The sequence below is a fragment of the Zootoca vivipara genome, chromosome 4 (assembly GCF_965207765.1).
Source record: "Zootoca vivipara chromosome 4, rZooViv2.hap1.1, whole genome shotgun sequence".
Classification (NCBI taxonomy): Eukaryota; Metazoa; Chordata; class Lepidosauria; order Squamata; family Lacertidae; genus Zootoca; species Zootoca vivipara.
In genome coordinates, this window is record NC_142587.1 from 99,100,295 (window position 1) to 99,120,622 (window position 20,328).

A 20,328-nucleotide genomic window follows, 5' to 3' on the forward strand; every position below is an offset into this window, starting at 1 on the left:
ACACCTTTCCATGAAGTGAACCTAGTTTTTAGTTCTGCAGCTGTAATAATGTGAAACCAAGACTGATTTATTGCCTCGGTTTATTGGGATTTATTGCTGGGTTGCTTCTGACTAAGTTTCTTTAGTCGGCTCCATATATTTCTGATTGGGTTAAAGTTTGGGCTATTCCCAGGCCATTCTAGCAGTGGAATAGGATTATCTTGAAAGCACCTTTTGCACACAGCAGCAACATGACAAGGAGCCGAATCCTGTTGAAATAGAAAACAAACAAACAGACAGACAGACAGACAAACAAATCTTTATAAATGTTTTAGTATCTGGGAAGAGATCACCTGCAGAACGCTTCAGTTTGGGCTCAAGTATTTCATTCATATATTTTGGGGCATTTACATTCTCACTAATGACACAAATTCTGCCCACACCTTTTGCTGCCATACAACCCCAGATCATCACACTATCTGGGTGTTTCATGGTTGGTGTAATGCAAGTAAATATTCTCTGATTCTTCTCCTCACGTATTTCATGCCATCACTATGAAGCAAGGAGTTTTGGGTCTCATCGCTCCAAATAACACTGACCCATTGTTCCTCTGTCCAGTTAACATGGGTTTAATCTTTTCAACCTTTGCTTGAGAGATAACAATGGCTTTTCCTTTAGAATTCAAACATTTAGACCAGTCCTTGCACACAAGTTCACATTATATTGCGCCATGTCATCTTGTCTACACACAGATGATTTTCTTCTTTCATGTAGGGACAGTCTCTCCATTCTTCGATTGTCTCTTACCTTTGTGCACCTTTTCCTGCCTTTACCCGTCTGCTTTTGTAGTGACTGAGTCTCCTTATACCTCTTCAAAAATATAGAAAAGCCAGCTTTGGTTACGTTTTCCCTAATCTTTCACCTAATTTCTTCATAACTGTAGCCTTGCTCACTTAATAGTACAAATTTACATCGCTTTCTGGGTGGCCAGTCAACTCTTTGTGCCATTTCTATAATTTTATTATCTTTTATTATGCTTTACAACCTCACTAAATGAAAGAACACAAAGAACACAAAAAAACCAACCAACTTAATATTTGGTTATAAACTTTGTTGGATTGCATTCTTGATTAAGTGGTGTTATGAGCCATCAAACCTCTGAAACACCCTTTCCCCAAATATGTTTTCCACAATTTTGACCACTACTATATAACAAACAAACAAAGCAACATTCAACAACTTAATAATAATAATAATAATAATAATAATAATAATAATAATAATACTTTATTTTTACCCTGCCCATCTGGCTGGGTTTTCCCAGCCACTCTGGGTGGCTTCCAGCAAAACATTAAAATAAAATAATCTATTAAACATTAAACACTTCCCTAAACAGGGCTGCCTTCAGATGTCTCCTAAAATATTGGTAGTTATTATTAGATTCATTAGAATCTAATAATAAATATGTTGGTTAATGGCAAAAAACACAGGTAATGAACACATACCCAACTCTCTTCAGTCCTTCGCCATTCGTTCCTGAGGCCCTAATCCCTTTTTGTTTCCATTGCAGATTGTGATGAATCGGAAATCAAGGACAAAAGTGACCACGATAAAATCCGCAGAGAGAAGAAGCCACGTAAAAATTTGGAGTGTGGAGAAAGCTGCAGTCAGAGCTCCCATTCTACTTCCCATCAACATAATCTCATTGGAAAGAAACTCTATCAGTACATGGAATGTGGAAAGAGCTTCAGTCATAGCTCCACTCTCACTTCCCATCAGAGAATTCATGCAGGGGAGAAACCATATCAGTGTTTGGAATGTGGAAAGAGCTTCAGTCACAGCTCCTCTCTCACTTACCATCAGAGAATTCATGCAGGGGAGAAACCATATCAGTGTGTGGAATGTGGAAAGAGCTTCAGTCACAGCTCCGATCTCACTAAGCATCAAAGAATTCATACAGGGGAGAAACCCTATCAGTGTGTGGAATGTGGAAACAGCTTCAGTCAGAGCTCCTATCTCACAAGACATCAAAGAATTCATACAGGGGAGAAACCATACCAGTGTTTGGAATGTGGAAACAGCTTCAGAATACCGTCCAATCTCACTTCACATCAAAGAATTCATACAGGGGAGAAACCATATCAGTGTGTGGAATGTGGAAAGAGCTTCAGTCAGAGCCCCCATCTCACAAGACATCAAAGAATTCATACAGGGGAGAAACCCTATCAGTGCGTGGAATGTGGAAAGAGCTTCACTGATAGCTCCTCTCTCACGTCCCATCAAAGAATTCATACAGGGGAGAAACCATATAAATGCGTGGAATGTGGAAAGAGCTTTACTGGTATCTCCTCTCTCACTTCCCATCAAAGAATTCATACAGGGGAGAAACCCTATCACTGTGTGGAATGTGGAAAGAGCTTCAGGAGGAGCTCCACTCTCACTACCCATCAAAGAATTCATACAGGGGAGAAACCATATCTGTGTGTGGAATGTGGAAAGAGCTTCAGTCAGAGCTCCTCTCTCACTACCCATCAAAGAATTCATACAGGGGAGAAACCATATCAGTGTGTGGAATGTGGAAAGAGCTTCACTGATAAATCCTGTCTCACTTCCCATCAAAGAAATCATATAGGGGAGAAACCATATCAGTGTGTGGAATGTGGAAAGAGCTTCTGGAGGAGCTCCAAACTCATTTCCCATAAAAGAATCCATACAAATGTCAGAGAAACCATTATACACCTTTAAGAGCCAGGCAAATCAACACCTTATTAACCAGGCGTTTTGCTGATTGACATCTTATGCTGTTTTAAAATGTGGTGTTTTTTTTCTTTTATGTTGTGTTTTTATGTTGTAACCATCCTGAAACTTGTAGGTGTAGGGAAATATGCGCCAACTCTTAAAGGCCATGGAGTCTTTGCCCCCCGCCAATAAAATATTTGGTGCCACCCCCAGTTTTTTTGTGTCTTTTAAAAAATGCAACCTTTTATTCTTCCACAACTTTCCATACAATTTCTCTTTTAATTTGCGCTCTTAAAAAAAGAAGAACAAAAGTCATGAAGAAAACAAAATACAAGAAAATACAAATGTGGACAGGTCCCTTCTTTGTGGGCCAAACACTAAAGTTGCTTTAAAGCAGGGTTTCCGAAATGTGGGTCCCCAGCCGCTCCCAGACTACAGTTCCCACCATCCCTCCCCATTGGTTCTGCTAGCTAAGGATGATGGGAGTTGTAGTCCAAAAACAGCTGGAGACCCAAGTTTGCTTTAAAGGGAAAGTAGGCTGGCCCTGTAACACCCTCTGCTGGCCAAAAGCATTGCAACAGAATCTGAACCATCCCCAGTACTGCTAATTGGAATTTATAGATCACAAAACTGATGTTTGATCCGCACTTCAACCTTTTGGGAGCTCCTAGGTCAGGCATTCCGAAACTGCGGCCCTCCAGATGTTTTGACCTACAACTCCCATGATCCCTAGCTAACAGGACCAGTGGTCAGGGATGATGGGAATTGTAGTCCAAAACATCTGGAGGGCCGAAGTTTGGGGATGCCTGTCCTAGGTGCTTTCTGCACCACCTAGAGTACCCACAGAATTGTGGCTTCTACTGGCAATACACATAGGAGAACAAATGGAAGACAAACACAATGGGCAGGAAACAACCTGGAAAGGGCCATGTTGTTGTTTAGTCGTTTAGTCGTGTCCGACTCTTCGTGACCCCATGGACCATAGCACGCCAGGCACTCCTGTCTTGCACTGCCTCCCGCAGTTTGGTCAAACTCATGTTCGTAGCTTCAAGAACACTGTCCAACCATTTCGTCCTCTGTCGTTCCCTTCTCCTTGTGCCCTCAATCTTTCCCAACATCAGGGTCTTTTCCAGGGAGTCTTCTCTTCTCATGAGGTGGCCAAAGTATTGGAGCCTCAGCTTTACGATCTGTCCTGTCAGTGAGCACTCAGGGCTGATTTCCTTCAGAATAGAGAGGTTTGATCTTCTTGCAGTCCATGCGACTCTCAAGAGTCTCCTCCAGCACCATAATTCAAAAGCATCAATTCTTCGGCGATCAGCCTTCTCTATGGTCCAGCTCTCACTTCCATACATTACTACTGGGAAAACCATAGCTTTAACTATACGGACCTTTGTCGGCAAGGTGATATCCGGTGTGAAGAGGTAACTTTTCCTACTGCTGAACAATGCCACAGGTAGAGGAGATGAAATGCTAGAAGTGTACTCAGCGGCAAGGGGAGTTGATGGGAAATTGAACTATGGGCTCAAAATATTCCTTTTTAAAAAAGTAACTGCCATTATAGGCATTGCCATTCAAATGGTGTGCCTGTATCATGTGATTGATTGTCCAAGGCGGGCCTTACCTGCCCGACCCCCACATATTTTATTCAAGTCGGCACAACTGGGTCGGGTGGTTTACGAATTAAATAAATACGTAAATCGCCTTCCTTTCCACATGTCAATATCCTTATTATCATTTTTAAAATTTATGAGCCCTTCATCTGAAGATATCACAACATTAACATACAGGTTGAAAGCATGGATTTCTCAAAAAGAAGTAAAAGCAGAGAAATCTCCCCTTTTTTGGATGGAGTTACAAGCTTTGTTGATCTGGGGACTGCTGTGGAAATAGTGCATCTTGATTTCAGTAAGGCTTTAGACAAAGTCTTCTGTGATATTTACAGGTGAAACTCAGAAAATTAGAATATCGTTGAAAAGTGCATTTATTTCAGTAATGCAACTTAAAAGGTGAAACCAATAATAATAATAATAAATAATAATAATAAATATTCATTTATACCTCACCCTCCCCAGTCGAAACCGGGCTCAGGGCGGCTAACACCAATAAAATCATAACAAGGCATAAAAGGAAAGAACAATTAATTAAAATACAGATTAAAACACAATGTTAAAATTTAAATATTTAAAATGCAGCCTCATTTTAAGTAGTCCCTAAATGAAACCCTGAGGGAGGGAGGGAGACACAGGGGTCAGACTGAATCCAATCCAAAGGCCAGGCGGAACAGCTCTGTCTTGCAAGCCCTATGGAAGGATGACAAATCCCGCAGGGCCCTAGTCTCCTGTGAAAGAGCGTTCCACCAAGTCGGGGCCAGTACTAAGGAGGCCCTGGTCCTAGTCGAGACCAATCTAACTACCTTATGGCTCGGAATCTCCAGAATGTTGTTATTTGTGGACCTTAAGGTCCTCCGTGGGGCATACCAGGAGAGGCGGTCCCGTAGGTACGAGGGTCCTAAGCCGCAGAAGGCTTTAAAGGTCAAAACCAGCACTTTAAATGTGACCCTGTACTCCACCAGGAGCCAGTGCAGCTGAATGTGATCCCGCAGTAAGGAGCCTTGCTGCGGCATTCTGCACCCGCTAGAGTTTCTGGGTCAGCTTCAAGGACAGCCCCGCGTAGAGCGAGTTACAATAATCAAGCCTATATGAGATAGATGCAGGACATGCAAAGCAAGATATGTCAAGCCTTTTGTTGTAATTGTAATTATTTGTCATTAGGTGGGTCAATTATAAATGGAATGTAATTAATGAAATGTAATAGCAATGTTTATTTTTGTTTATTTTTGTATTATTGTAACTATTTGTTTTATTGTAGGGACCCAGGTGGCGCTGTGGGTTAAACCACAGAGTCTAGGGCTTGCTGATCAGAAGGTCGGCAGTTCGAATCCCTGCAACGGGGTGAGCTCCCGTTGCTCGGTCCCAGCTCCTGCCCACCTAGCAGTTCGAAAGCACATCAAAGTGCAAGTAGATAAATAGGGACCGCTGCGGCGGGAAGGTAAACGGCGTTTCTGTGTGCTGCTCTGGTTCGCCAGAAGCAGCTTTGTCATGCTGGCCACATGACCCGGAAGCTGTCTGCGGACAAACGCCGTCTCTCTCGGCCTATAGAGCGAGATGAGCGCCGCAACCCCAGAGTTGGACATGAAGGGGCCCTTTACCTTTACCTTTTTACATGGTGTCAAAAGAGCAGGAAAAATTAACATTGGCAGTAAACAGAGTATTTGCAAAGATTAACATTTTCAAATTACAGGATACTTAAAAATTCCTTTCAGTGTGAATTTCTGGAAGTGTCACTATACTTGTGGTGATGGGTTTTGGAATACCTTGGTAATGAAATTTAAGTATCGGTATTAAAAAGATAACATGAAATCCTGTCTATTTTGCATTGGTATGTGTTTCATTCAATAAAAGTCCCTTTGTTATGCTATGTTTGTGTATTTGTTGAGTTCACCTGTCGTTCCTTACAGACACAGAAGGGGTAGCTGTTTTCTTGTACTGTACTTCTGAAATTGGAAGGGTTTTCAGGGAGATGTATTTAATTCCTGGTCGCGCGATAGAGTGATAAAATAAGGGTTTAATGGGAATGAAATGAAGTCTTAAGGGAGTAATACCAGTATAAACTTCGGATTGATGGGAGATGGTGTGTACACTGAGTTCTGTTTGTGTAAAAAATGACTGGATGATATGATGTAAAATGTTAAGGGGAATGAGTCCTGAGTATATACATTCAGCTAATTCAATTGACACACATATAGAAGTTACATAAAAATCATAAGATAGGTATATGAACAAGAGATCATAAAAGGAACAAGAAATAAAATCGTACATGGATCGGAAACTATAAATCGTTAAACAAGAAGTACATAAATTGAGGTTACTTATAAAAGGTATAATTTTACAGATACGCAGTTTTACAGATACGCAGGTACATCTGGGAATAACAATTAGACAGGATACATTAAAGTAAAGATCTAATATATCACTTTTAACCAAAGGCAACAAGGACATTTAAAGTAGAACATTCTTAAGCAGAGTTTATAAAACCATTACATTGGAGGTTAGCATGAGGAGATACATTCTGAGACGGATGCAATTCACACACACAGATCAACTGTCGACCATCTAAGTTGGGCAGATACAAACACTTGTGTATGCATTGTTTTAGCATATGCATAGGGAAATTACTCCTCAGGGTAACATGAGTGTCTGGTGGTTTTGTAAAATAAAGAGTGTCTGGGTGAGCATTTGTGTAGGAATGGAACTTGATGGGTTGCTTATGACCGTCTAGCTCAGGGGTCCCCAGACTACGGTCCGCGGGCCAGATGCGGCCCAATTGGCCTCCCAATCCGGCCCGCGACAACCCCCGCCGCCCGCTGCCGCCGCCTGCTCTTGCGGCGCGCTGCGCGGCGGTGCGCTTCCATATCTGAAAAAAATCACCGAAAATCGTTTCTGCGCATGCCTATGGGCCTCTCCCGACCCAGAAGAGGTCATATCTGGTGCACTTCCGGGTCGGGGGAGGTGAACTTCCGGGTTGGGGGAGGCCCATACGCATGCGCAGAAACAATTTTCGGCGATTTTTCCGGCCTGGAAGCACACCACCGCGCCAGTAAATGGGTGTGCGCATGCGCACTGGCGCACACTCCCCCACCCTCCGGCCCACTGCGCGCGCACTCCCCCGCCCTCCGGCCCGCCGTGCGATCGGCCCGGCGGGCACCGGCCCAAAGGCGGGTAAGTCTGGGGACCCCTGGTCTAGCTTAAGATTTCCTGGGTGGCGACAGGTAAAAAAGGTAAAGGGACCCCTGACCATTAGGTTCAGTCGTGACCGACTCTGGGGTTGCGCGTTCATCTCGCATGATTGGCCGAGGGAGCCGGCGTATAGTTTCCAGGTCATGTGGCCAGCATGACAAAGCCGCTTCTGGCAAAGCAGAGCAGCACACGGAAACACCGTTTACCTTCCCGCTGTAGCGGTCCCTATTTATCTACTTGCATTTTGATGTGCTTTCGAACTGCTAGGTTGGCAGGAGCTGGGACCAAGCAACGGGAGCTCACCCCGTCACAGGGATTCGAACCGCCGACCTTCTGATCAGCAAGCCCTAGGCTCAGTGGTTTAACCCACAGCGCCACCTGGGTCCCTTGGGTGGCGACAGAGGTGAGGTTTATTCAAGTAATTCAGTTTTATTTATGCATCAGCGAGTTCTTTTCCACAGTGGGGTTTGGCAGTCCCCCCCCCCTCTCAGACGATTGTCTGATATATAATTTTATATTTATAACAGCTGCAACTAGACAGAAACATTTGGACACTAGATAAGAAATGGAAAACAACAACCCCGACTAAAGCAAGAAATCAAGAAAACGTGGAGGGCACAGCTGCACGCCCTTGGCTTTGCAAGGGTTAAAGGGAACTGAGCTGCCTTCCTAGAGAGGACAGGAAACAATCAGGTCCTCCAGAGCCAAGTCCCCTCCCTCCCCAGTCCTTTCCTGCTTTGGTGTCTCTCCTGCAAGGGCTGCATCGCTGTCCCCTCCCTCCTGGGATGATCTGGTGAGTCTCCTCTCTTCCCCCCCCCCCAGAGGGTGCAGTGGGGAGACGGTGGGGGTCCCAGGGCTGCAGCAGGGGAGGGTGCCGGGGGGGGGGACAAACCCAAGTCAGGGAGGAGAAGGTCCTGCCAGGGGGGGGGCGAGGTCTGCAACGCTCTCCTTCCTGGAGATCAGAGGATCCCAAACTCCCCCGAAATCTCCCTTCTTCAAACAAAGGACTTTAACTCTATGTGACGTCGCTCAGCGTCATTGCACAACAGAGGAAACACGTGCAAATGGTTTTCCAAAGCTGGACTACCCCCCCCCCCCCAAAAAAACAACCCACGTGGAGGAAGGAAGTTAAGTCTCTCTCTCTCTCTCTCTCTCTCTCTCTCTCTCTCTCTCTCTCTCTCTCTCTCTCTCTCTCTCTCTCTCTCTCTCTCTCTCTCTCTCTCTCTCTCTCTCTCTCCTCTCTCCCTCTCTCCCTCTCTCCCTCTCTCCCTCTCTCCCTCTCTCCCTCTCTCCCTCTCTCCCTCTCTCTCCAGAGGGTGCAGTGGAGAGACGGTGGGGGTCCCAGGGCTGCAGCAGGGGAGGGTGCCTGGGGGGCCTGATCTGCTCATGGGGGGGGGCAAGTCAAGTCTGGGAGGAGAGGCTCCTGCCAGGGAGGAAATCTCCCTTCTTCAAACAAAGGAGTCCATAGGACTTTAACTCTTCAGTGTCATTGCACAACAGAGGAAACATGTGCAAATGGTTTTCCAAAGCTGGACGAGGAGGTGGACTAGCCACCCATATAAAAAACCCACGGGTAGGAAGGAAGTTAAGGTGGGAGACAAAGGCCAGGAATAAAGAGAGGGATCTCAGCCCATAGTCTGGCTGCTGCATTGCGGACCAGTTTCCCAGTCGTCTCCAAGGGCAGCTCCACACGGAGGCCACTGCAGCAATCCCCTCGCACCCAGAGCATGGCATCCCAGGACCACATTCTCTCTGTCCCAAAGGGATTGTTGCTGGCAAACCAGCCGGTAATGGGTAAACTCACTAAGCCTCCAGGGACCTTGGCATCAATGGCTGTGTATGTGTTAAGCTATCTGAAATAATAATAATAATAATAATAATAATAATAATAATAATAATAATAATAAATTAACATTTCCTGCCTAATTTTCAAGGGAGATGTTTTTGGCCCCACCCACTTGGCCCTCATTGACTTCATGCATTGACTGGAAGGCAGCAGAAACCAGGTTGATTAATCTCACAGAAATCCCTTCAGTTGCCTCCACAGTCCAGTGTGCCTTGAAGATCTCGTCGTTCGTTTCACAGTAGAGGAGTGGGCATTGCTGGATCCTGACCAGAGAGCTCTGCATAAGCACGTCATGGAGGAGAATTGTGGGATTGTGGCCTCTCTTGGTAAGGCTCCCTGTGGGATCATCATATCTGCCTGGAGATTCAAAAAAATACCTCTATGTGACTAACCTTCTATATTTTCACAGAGCTCAACCGTGGCCCCTATAACACCTGGGAACCTACCACCCCCACAATAAACAGTAAATTGCAGTTTTTCCTTTGATCATTTTCATATAATTCCATATAATTTCCCTACAATAGAGAACAATCTGTGAATTTCAAATCTACCTTCCACAGTTCTTCCCAGTCCTCGAATTGTATGTTATGTCCTATATCTTGCGCCCGTTTGATCATGACTGATTTGATCTTTCGTTTCTTATTCTAGCAGAATGCTATATGCTTTCTTCAATAGCTTCACATCTTCTTCTGTAACCTCCTTTTGGAATCTACAGATTGTATAGCTAAACCCTTTTTATTATCCTAATAATAATAATAATAATAATAATAATAATAAAATTTTATTTATACCCTGCCTTCCCCAGTCATAACCGGGCTCAGGGCGGCTGACACCAGTAAAATTACAATAAAACGTAAAAGAAAGAAAAACAATTAATTAAAATACAGGTTAAAATACATTTTAAATTTTAAATGCAGTCTCATTTTAAAGTGGCCCAAATCAAAACCGTAAAGGAGGAGAACATAGGGGTCAGACTGAGTCCAGGCCAAAGGCCAGGTGGAACAGCTCTGTTTTGCAGGACCTGCGGAAAGATGTCAAATCCTGCAGGGCCCTGGTCTCCTGTGAGAGAGTGTTCCACCAAGTCGGGGCCAGTACTGAAAAGGCCCTGACCCCAGTTGAGGCCAATCTAACCACCTTATGGCTTGGGATCTCCAGAATGTTGTTATTTGTGGACCTTCCTTAAGGTCCTCCGCAGGGCATACCAGGAGAGGCGGTCCCGTAGGTACGAGGGTCCTAAGCTGCATAGGGCTTTAAAGGTCAAAACCAGCACCTCATTATACATCTCATTTAATTGTCTATAATGTAACCAACTCTGAAAATGTTCTTAAATTTCGTCATACTCTTTTAATTTCCATTTTCCTTATTGATCTCTCTGTGTAGGCTACTTTCCCTTTTTACCAAGCAGTTTGAGTAATGAAGCTTCAATTGGTGATAGCCACTCAGGTGTTTTTTGTTCTATTAGATCTTTGTGTTGGCAGACACCATGGGAGACCTAGGGCAGCAGGCTGGCCTCAGCTGACGCAGACCCAGGGCCGTCTTAAGCTTATCTGGTGCCGTGGTGCAAGGATCCCTCCGGCGCCCCCCACCCCGCGACATGCACTTCTCCCTTCAACACCAAGATGGGTTGTGGTAGGGGGTGGCCAACATCTCCCCGCTGTGGCGGCTCCCCAAATACCCTCCCTCCTTCCTCACTAATAATTTCAGGTTATTAATGCACCATCATGGGGCTTGCCAGAGCAAAACACTCCACCAGAGTTTGCACAGAACAAATAATGATCCTGTTCTTGTACATACAATTACTTATCCTGGGCTAAAAGAGCAGGAAGTCAACAGTCCCTGACTATGTCATTTCACACCTCACTTTATCTTCCAGTTCATCCCTTGAGTGTGTAAACAAACCAAGAGCTAAAGTGAATTAATGGCTTGTGATCCCAGAATAAATGATCACATAAACAAGCCCTCCATTACAGATGGCCTTGCTTTCCAAAGCTGTTTCAGATGCTTCCCAGTTGAGCGACATGCAGTGCAATCTATAAGCATTATATTATATTATATTATATTATATTTATTATATTATATTATTATTTATGCCCCTTCAATAGGCTTTACACTCAGGTAAGCAGTTACAGCTTTAGCTCGGTTCAATATACAATGACAAGCACAAAGGATACAAACTGGCCCAATACACTTTTGAGCCAACTCCCCATTTAAAGCACTACAAACCCATCTTTATTTTACTCCATCTTAAATCACACTTCATCATCTTTTTTTAAAAAAAAATTATTTATTTTTTAAAAATATATTTATTAAAAGTTTTCACACATACAAGAATACAAAAACAATAAACACAGCAAACCATTCTTATTTATATTCTTATACTTATTTCTTGCAGTTAAGGTTAGATTTGAGGCCTTTTTAAAAGAGCTATGAAGAGAAACTCTTGACCCATCTCATCTTTGTCTGAATATATCCTTACTTCATTTGAATCAAAGCTCACCACACAAATACATTCTTATTTCATTTATTGCAATTAAATCTTTATTTCCATTGCCTTCTCCTTCTGGCACAACATGTGACTTCCTAGTAATCATCTTTCTCAACATCAAAAAACTACAATTATGATTTCTGCAGTCTCACTCGGAAAATAATAAATAATAATAATAATTATTATTTATTCCCCAGCCACTCTGGGCGACTTCCAACAGAAAAATAAAATACAGTAGTCTATTAAACATTAAAAGCCTCCCTAAACAGATGTCCTCTAAAAGCCTTTGTGTTGGCAGACACCATGGGAGACATAGGGCAGCCTTCAGATGTCCTCTAAAAGTCTGGTAGTTGTTTTTTTCTTTGACATCTGATGGGAGGGGATTCCACAGGGCAGGCGCCACCACCGAGAAGGCCCTCTGCCTAGTTCCCTGTAACCTCACCGCCAGAAAGCCCTCGGTGTGTTATGTGGTTGCTATTAAGTTGGTTGGTTTTCTTGTGTTCTTTCATTTAGTGAAGTTGTAAAACACATAGCTGCCAAGTTTTCCCTTTTCTCGCGAGGAAGCCTATTCAGCATAATGGAAAATCCCTGAAAAAAAGGGATAACTTGGCAGCTATGGTAAAACATAATAAAATTATATAAATGGCACAAAGAGTTGACTGGTTACCCAGAAAGCTATGTAAAACATTCTTATTCTTATTCTCTGGCGATCACTCGTAGCCGAGTAAAATTGTTTTCCATAAACATGGTTTTAACAATGGGTCCGTAAGTGACTGTGGAGGCCAATTCTGGATCCACATGTTCTTCCACAGTGGGCACATTGGTTTCTAGGCCGGAGTTGATCACGGTGTGGGTTTGCCAAGCGTGCCTTCCTCTTAGCATGTTTCTCCCTTGCGTCCTGTGTTCGAGCGTCTTCAAAGTCCACAATGTCTTTGGTAAAGGCTGTTCTCCAACTGGAGCGCTCGCAGGCCAGTGTTTCCCAGTTGTCAGTGTTTATACTACATTTTTAAAGATTTGCCTCGAGACAGTATGACCAGTCCAACAAAGTTGATGTCGAAGAATCATTGCTTCAACACTGGTGAGCTTTGCTTCTTCCAGTACAGTGGAACCTCTACTTACGAACAACCCTACTTATGAAAAATTCTACTTACGAGTAGAAAAAATGGCGCACGCTTATGAGTTTATTCTACATCCGAAGAGCCCTTGACGCAGCAGCCAGCGCTCCCGCCACCCCGCTGTTCGGCCTACGGCTGGATCAGGCCCTCCCCGCCAGTCTCCTGCAGCCCCCCCCAGCTGCCGATCCGCGAGCAGCCAGGCTCTCTGAGCCCCCAGCACCGTTGCCCACGCCAGGAGCCCAGCCAAGCAGCCACTGCTGCCAGGGCGCGCGCCGAGCCGGGCTGTGTCCAAGCCAAAATGGCCCCCTCCTCCTCCTCACTGCCCGAGAGGGAGGCGGAGCTCCAGCGCCTTGGCAGAGCCAGTGCCCAACTGAATCTCCGCCTGGAGGTGGCCGCAGCGCCAGCGACCCAACCAGCCTCGCATGCCTTAGCCCAGCCAGCCCAGCCCCGCGCTCGCCTCCGAGGAAGGGGACAAGTCATCGCCGAGCACCTTCGGGAGCAGCATTGCGACCCGCGCGCCGCCAGCCGGCTCCTCGGGCCCCCTGTTCACGCCGCGGCTGCTGACTCGCCTGCTTTGAGGGTAATGATGGGCAGCCCTGCGCTGCCCGGGGAATTTGGGGCAAGATGCCCGCCTGGCCGCCTGCCAAGCGGATTTGCCACCCGCCGCTGCAGCTGTTCCTCTGTCCAGTTATCATGGATTTAATCCTTTCAACCTTTGCCTGAGAGATAACAATGGCTTTTTCCTTAGGATACTAACATTTAGACCAGTCCTTGCACTCAACTTCACATTACATTTCACCATGTCATCTTGTATACACCCAGATGATTTTCTTCTGTCATGTAGGCACAGTCTCTCCATTCTTCGATAGTCACTTGCCTTTCTGCACCTTTCCCTGCCTTTACCAGTCTGATTTTGTAGAGACTGAGTCTCCTTATACATCTTCAAGAATATAGAAAGGCCACCTTTGGTTAAGTTTTCCCCAATATCTATTCTAATTTCTTCATAACTGTAGCTTTGTTCACTTAATAGTACTATTTTACATCGCTTTCTGGGTGACCAGTCAACTCTTTGTGCCATTTCTATAATTTTATTATGTTTTACAACCTCACTAAATGAAAGTACACAAAATACCAACCAACTTGATAGCAATCACATAACACACTGACAAAAGTCAACCTAAGCAAGTTGTGGTTCCTTTTCCTGGTTATTTGGCTATAACGTTTGATAGAATACGGGCAATTGAACAAACTTTGTTGGATTGCATTATGTATTGAATTATCTTTCCATTGATATATCTATATATATAAAAATGTAAAAATCGTGAAATTCCGTTCGACACTTTTCTCCGTAACCGCTTGACCGATCGTCCTGAAATTTTGACACAACGATCCAGGTCACTCCTAGAGCGTTGTTGGGGGCAAAAATCCCTCAAATCGCACACCTGCCCAGGTGCAGACCTGCTTTTCCACCAAGTCAAACAGCGCCCTCAAGTGGTGTAGTACCCTCCTCCACCCCCTCCCTTCCTGAGAAATCTAAGCCACAGCCACAAACCAAATGACATCATCATCAACTAAGCAACTGAAATACACCAAGGCAGCCTTTTTATCTAGGCCTTTGTTTTAGGCCCCTGACAGGCTGCCAGGCCTCCACTAGGCCCGGGGAGGGGGATAACCCACAGCAACACACTTGGGGGCATGGAAGGGGTTTTACTTTACCATTTAGCAACACTACCCCCACTCCCCCCCCAAAAAACCACCAAAGAACCAACATTGCCAAGTGGAGGTCGGGGCCTGCCTGGGGGGGGGGGTTTGCCACAGACCGCAGCACGGCCTTTGATTTATGTAGGCCCCTACACTGCAAGGGGTTTTTACTTTACAATTTAGCACCACTACCCCCAAAAAATCCACAAGACAAAAATAAATATGACTTATTTTATGGGTATGTCTTATTTTAGGAGAAACAACTGATTGTAAGCCTCTGTGTCTTTTTTATATATATAAAAAACAACCATTCACTTTCTCTCTCCAGTTAAGTCCTCAGATATTTGCAGTGCACACCCCTCACCCCATTTATAATTCCCTACCTTCCCCTTGCCACTTCCTGGGTTTTTTTATGGAACTGAACAACTCGGGTACTTCAAAACGCACCTTCTGTTGCCAGGCCCTTGCAGGGCCAGACAGAGGCCCAGCCCAGGTAGATAAGATAATGTGTCCCTGTTTTTAACCCTTTTGTTACTTTTTCATTTTACTGATTGTGAATATGCTGACCGAGGCCCGCTTTGGATTTGGAGGCCCGGGCCAAGTGGCCCATATGATCCCCCTCCTTCTGTCTGGGCCTGTCTGTTGCTACAGGGCTGTGGGGCTTTGCTATTTGCCCCCCCTCCCCGGGTTGGGATTCTTTAAGTAGTTCTCTGGGTCCCAGGGCACATCATCACCCCCGATCCTTAATCTAAACATATAGAAATGTTCACGATGCGTGTGCAGGGGCCAATGTATGGAGACACAGGGGGGAGGGGACAACAGAGGGCTCAGACAAAAGTAAATACTGGGAAATGGAACCCAGAAACTGACAGCTCCTTCTCCAAGGATGGGGGCCAATGTAGGAAGATACCAGGGGTAGGGGCCAACACTCCCCAGGAACAACAGAGGGTTCAGACAAAAGTGCATGCTGGGAAATAGAACCCAGAACCTAACAGTTCCTTTTCGAGGGTGGGGGCCAAGGTATGGAGATACAGGGGGGAGGGGCCAACACTCCCCAGGGACAACAGAGGGAAGGGTATCCTACGGAAACACAGGGATGAGCCGGGGTGGAGGGAGGAGGGGCAGGATACGTCATGGATCGTGACAGGGTGGGGTGGGGGATCACAGGAAAGAACCACAGCAATGCGTGGCCGGGTCAGCTAGTAATTTTATAATATTACTCCAAAAGAAGTTGTGTTATGAGCCATCACACCTCTGAAATACACTTTCCCCCAAAAGGCTTGCACAATTTTGACCACTATTGTATATCAAACAAAGCAACATTCAACAACTAATCAGAATCTAATAATAAATATGTTCATTAATGACAAATAACACAGGTAATGAACACACACCCAACTCCCTTCAGTTCTTCTCCATTTATTCCTGAGGCTCTAATCCCTTTTTGTCACCATTGCAGATTGTAATGAATTGGAAATCGAGAACAAAGATGACCACGACAGAATCCCCAGAGAGGAGAACCCATGTAAAAATTTGGAGTGTGGAGAAAGCAGTCAGAGCTCCCATTCCACTTCCTATCAAATAATTCATACAGGGGAGAAACCCTATCAGTGCGTGGAATGTGTAAAGAGCTTCAGTCATGGCTCCTCTCTCAGTTCCCATCAGAGAATTCATACAGGGGAGAAACCATATCAATGTGTGGAATGTGGAAAGAGCTTCAGTCGGAGCTCCCATCTCACTTTCCATCAAAGAATTCATACAGGGGAGAAACCCTATCAGTGCATGGAATGTGGGAAGAACTTCAGTTACAGCGAGAATCTCACTTCCCATCAAAGAATTCATACAGGGGAGAAACCCTATCAGTGTGTGGAATGTGGAAAGAGCTTCAGTCAGAGCTCCCATCTCACTTCCCATCAAAGAATTCATACAGGGGAGAAACCCTATCAGTGTGTGGAATGTGGAAAGAGCTTCAGGAAGAGCTCCGCTCTCACTTCCCATCAAAGAATTCATACAGGGGAGAAACCCTATCAGTGTGTGGAATGTGGAAAGAGCTTCAGGAATTGCTCCACTCTCACTTCCCATCAAAGAATTCATACAGGGGAGAAACCCTATCAGTGTGTGGAATGTGGAAAGAGCTTCAGGAATTGCTCCGCTCTCACTTCCCATCAAAGAATTCATACAGGGGAGAAACCCTATCAATGCGTGGAATGTGGAAAGAGCTTCAGTCATGGCTTCTCTCTCAGTTCCCATCAGAGGATTCATACAGGGGAGAAACCCTATCAGTGTGTGGAATGTGGAAAGAGCTTCAGGAATTGCTCCGCTCTCACTTCCCATCAAAGAATTCATACAGGGGAGAAACTCTATCAGTGCATGGAATGTGGAAAGAGCTTTAGTCACAGCTACAATCTCAATTCCCATCACAGAATTCATACAGGGGAGAAACTCTATCAGTGCATGGAATGTGGAAAAAGCTTCAGTCGGAGCTCCTCTCTCACTTCCCATCAAAGAATTCATACAGGGGAGAAACCCTATCAGTGTGTGGAATGTGGAAAAAGCTTCAGTCGGAGCTCCTCTCTCACTTCCCATCAAAGAATCCATACTAATGTATTTGTATAATTCGAAATAATGAATGTGATATAATCGTGTTTTAATTGGAAAATTAATAAAAATAGATTATATATAAAAAAAAGAATCCATACTAATGTCGGAAAAACCATTATACAGCTTTAGGAGCCAGGCAAATCAGCACCTTTTTAACCAGGCCCTTGGCTGATTGACATCTAATGCCCTTTTAAAATGTGGTGTTTTGTGTTTTTATGTTGTGTTTCTATGTTGTAACCATTCTTAGACTTGTAGATGTAGGGAATAAGGCGCCAACTCTTCCCCCCCCCTTCCTCTTTGCAGAGAAACATTGTTTAAGAATCTTTACTTAAAAACTTAAGTGTTACAAAACAAAACAAGAGAAAAAACCAAGTTAAAAACAAACAATATATATTAAATATCTTTAAACAACCTTCCCCCCTTCCCCCTCCCATCCCTTCCCTCTATCCGTGTCCGATCTTCTTTTACCTACTGTACTATTTATTATTGTTGCGTTGTTCACTATATCTATTTATTTATCCTATCATTCCTACTCAAATTTGTGTTACCTTGCGGCTATGAAGTTATACCAACACCCACTTTCACCATGAATTCCTTAATACAATCCCACTCTTTGTTAATTGCTTGATTGGAACATCCTCTGTTTGATGCTGTTAATTGTTCCATCTCCGCAAATTTAAACATCTTTATTCTCCATTCTATTAAACCTGGTATTTTCTCAGATTTCCATTTTTTCGCCAGTATAATTCTGGCTGCCGAGGTTGCATTAAAAAACCACATTCCTTAAATGGATATTTAGAATTTCAATCTTGATGAAACCAGAGGCTTTTAAAATTAAGTTTAGTTTCGAATGACATTCCTAAGAACAATAGGCGCCAACTCTTAAAGATGGGGTATTTGCCCACCCCACCCACCCCCCGCAATAAAATATTTGAGGAGGCCACCTGTAAGGGTGACTCCCTATAGGGAGCCAGCCCCCTTCATCTTGACGTCCACCTCGTCAAGTACAGAGATTAGGTGGAATCTTCTTTCTTGTAGTTTGAATCCATTGCTTCGTGTCCGCTTCTCTGGAGCAGCAGAAAACAATCTTTCTCCCTCCTCTATATGACATCCTTTCATATATTTGAACATTGCTATCATATCACCCCTTAACCTTCTCTTCTCCAGGCTAAACATACCCAGCTCCCTAAGCCGTTCCTCATAAGGCATCGTTTCCAGGCCTTTGACCATTTTGGTTGCCCTCTTCTGGACACGTTCCAGCTTGTCAGTATCCTTCTTGAACTGTGGTGCCCAGACCTGGACACAGTACTCCAGGTGAGGTCTGACCAGAGCAGAATACAGTGGTACTATTACTTCCCTAGATCTAGATGCTATACTCCTATTGATGCAGCCCAGAATTGCATTGGCTTTTTTAGCTGCTGCATCACACTGCTGACTCATGTCAAGTCTGTGGTCTACCAAGACTCCTAGGTCCTTTTCACGTGTACTGCTCTCAAGCCAGGTGTCACCCATCCTGTATTTGTGCCTTTCATTTTTTTGCCCAAGTGTAGTACCTTACATTTCTCCTTGTTAAAATTCATCTTGTTTGCTTTGGCCCAGTTGTCTAATCTGTTAAGGTCATTTTGAAGTGTGATCCTGTCCTCTGGGGTATTAGCCACCCCTCCCAATTTGGTGTCGTCTGCAAACTTGCTCAGGATGCCCTCAAGCCCATCATCCAAGTCATTGATGAAGATGTTGAATAAGACTGGGCCCAAGACAGAATCCTGTGGCACCCCACTAGTCACTACTCTCCAGGATGAAGAGGAGCCATTGATGAGCACTCTTTGGGTTCGGTCAGCCAGCCAGTTACAAATCCACTGAATGGTAGCATTGTCTAGCCCGCATTTTACCAGCTTCTTTACAATAATATCCTGGGGCACCTTGTCAAAGGCCTTGCTGAAATCAAGATAGGCTACATCCACAGCGTTCCCTTCATCTACCAGGCTTGTAATTCTGTCGATAAATGAGATCAGATTAGTCTGACATGACCTATTTTTCAGAAACCCATGCTGACTTTTAGTGTTCACAGCGTTTCTTTCTAGGTGCTCACAGACTGTTTGCTTATTATGCTGGCACAGAAACAGACGGGCGCCATTGCCGAGTTCTGAAAGTGACTAGGCAGTCATGTTCTCTGTTACCTCTGCACTGTAAATAAGATGCACAATAAAACTCTTGAAGACAGAACGGACTGGAGCGCCTTTACTCGCGAGTAGCCGCAACAACCCCCTGACAACATGGGGAAAGTGTAATAATTTAAGAAACCATTACATATTAATGTAATTCATAGATATATCTGGTATATTGGAAGCACATAGAACATTACCACAGAAGCAGCATGTCACCAGCGCTTTCATGCAAAGCCGTCACTTCCCAAAAGCCTCTTGGGACAAGGGAGTCTTGACCTGCCGGCCAAAAGACCCCAAGGAAGGACCCGGGCTCATTTCTCCAGGAAGGGAAGTTCCAACAAATGTCGCTTCTTCATGTTAAACTGCAGTTGTTGTTCATAAAGCAAATATTCAAGGCTGTATGCAAAGTGGCCCAATGGCATTGTCATGCCTGTTTCATCTTAATTTTGGGGGAGACAAACCGCTATACAGAGAGATTAAATAATGCAGAAAAAAATAGGATAGAATATTTTAGATTTCTCCTCCACATTTATGTCATTATTTTTATGTACTTTATACTTATGTTTTAAGTGAAGCAATAAACGAGAAAGAAAAAGAGTATCTTTTCAGATTGGTTGATTGCAATGGTTTGGCTTTCTGCCAAGTGGCCCTGGAGAAGACGGGGAGCTCAGCTCCGCAGGATTCGCAGGGAGGCCTGCTGACCTGGGGGCTCAGGGCACAGAAATGGCTCCTTTTTCTTTAAGGGCCCCACAGACCTCATGGGACACTTGAGCAGATTTCCTTGTGTCTTCTTTGAGTCAATGGAGGTTGCCTTTCCTTATTCCCAGGAGGGCTGTTGATAAAACACACCCTTCACACTTGGTTACCTATTAGGAACACAGGCACAAATGATTGTGGTGTG

General features: G+C 44.5%; 1 protein-coding gene and 1 long non-coding RNA gene across 2 annotated transcripts in view; both read left to right on the forward strand.

Annotated features, from left to right (window-relative positions):
* Positions 1–20,024, forward strand: part of LOC132591138 (uncharacterized) — a 55,065-nt gene extending 35,041 nt beyond the window's left edge. The window contains exons 7-9 of the mRNA XM_088668474.1: positions 1,705–2,680; positions 16,241–17,247; positions 17,347–20,024. Coding sequence (XP_088524600.1) covers positions 1,705–2,680; positions 16,241–17,247; positions 17,347–17,391 — 2,028 coding nt within the window. The 3' untranslated portion in view covers positions 17,392–20,024. The remainder of the gene's footprint in view (positions 1–1,704; positions 2,681–16,240; positions 17,248–17,346) is intronic.
* On the forward strand, positions 8,223–9,833 carry LOC148686074 (uncharacterized). The gene is made up of 3 exons (XR_015949743.1): positions 8,223–8,307; positions 9,449–9,686; positions 9,770–9,833. It is a non-coding gene; the product is annotated as an uncharacterized LOC148686074 (long non-coding RNA).
* Positions 20,025–20,328: the final 304 nt, after the last annotated feature.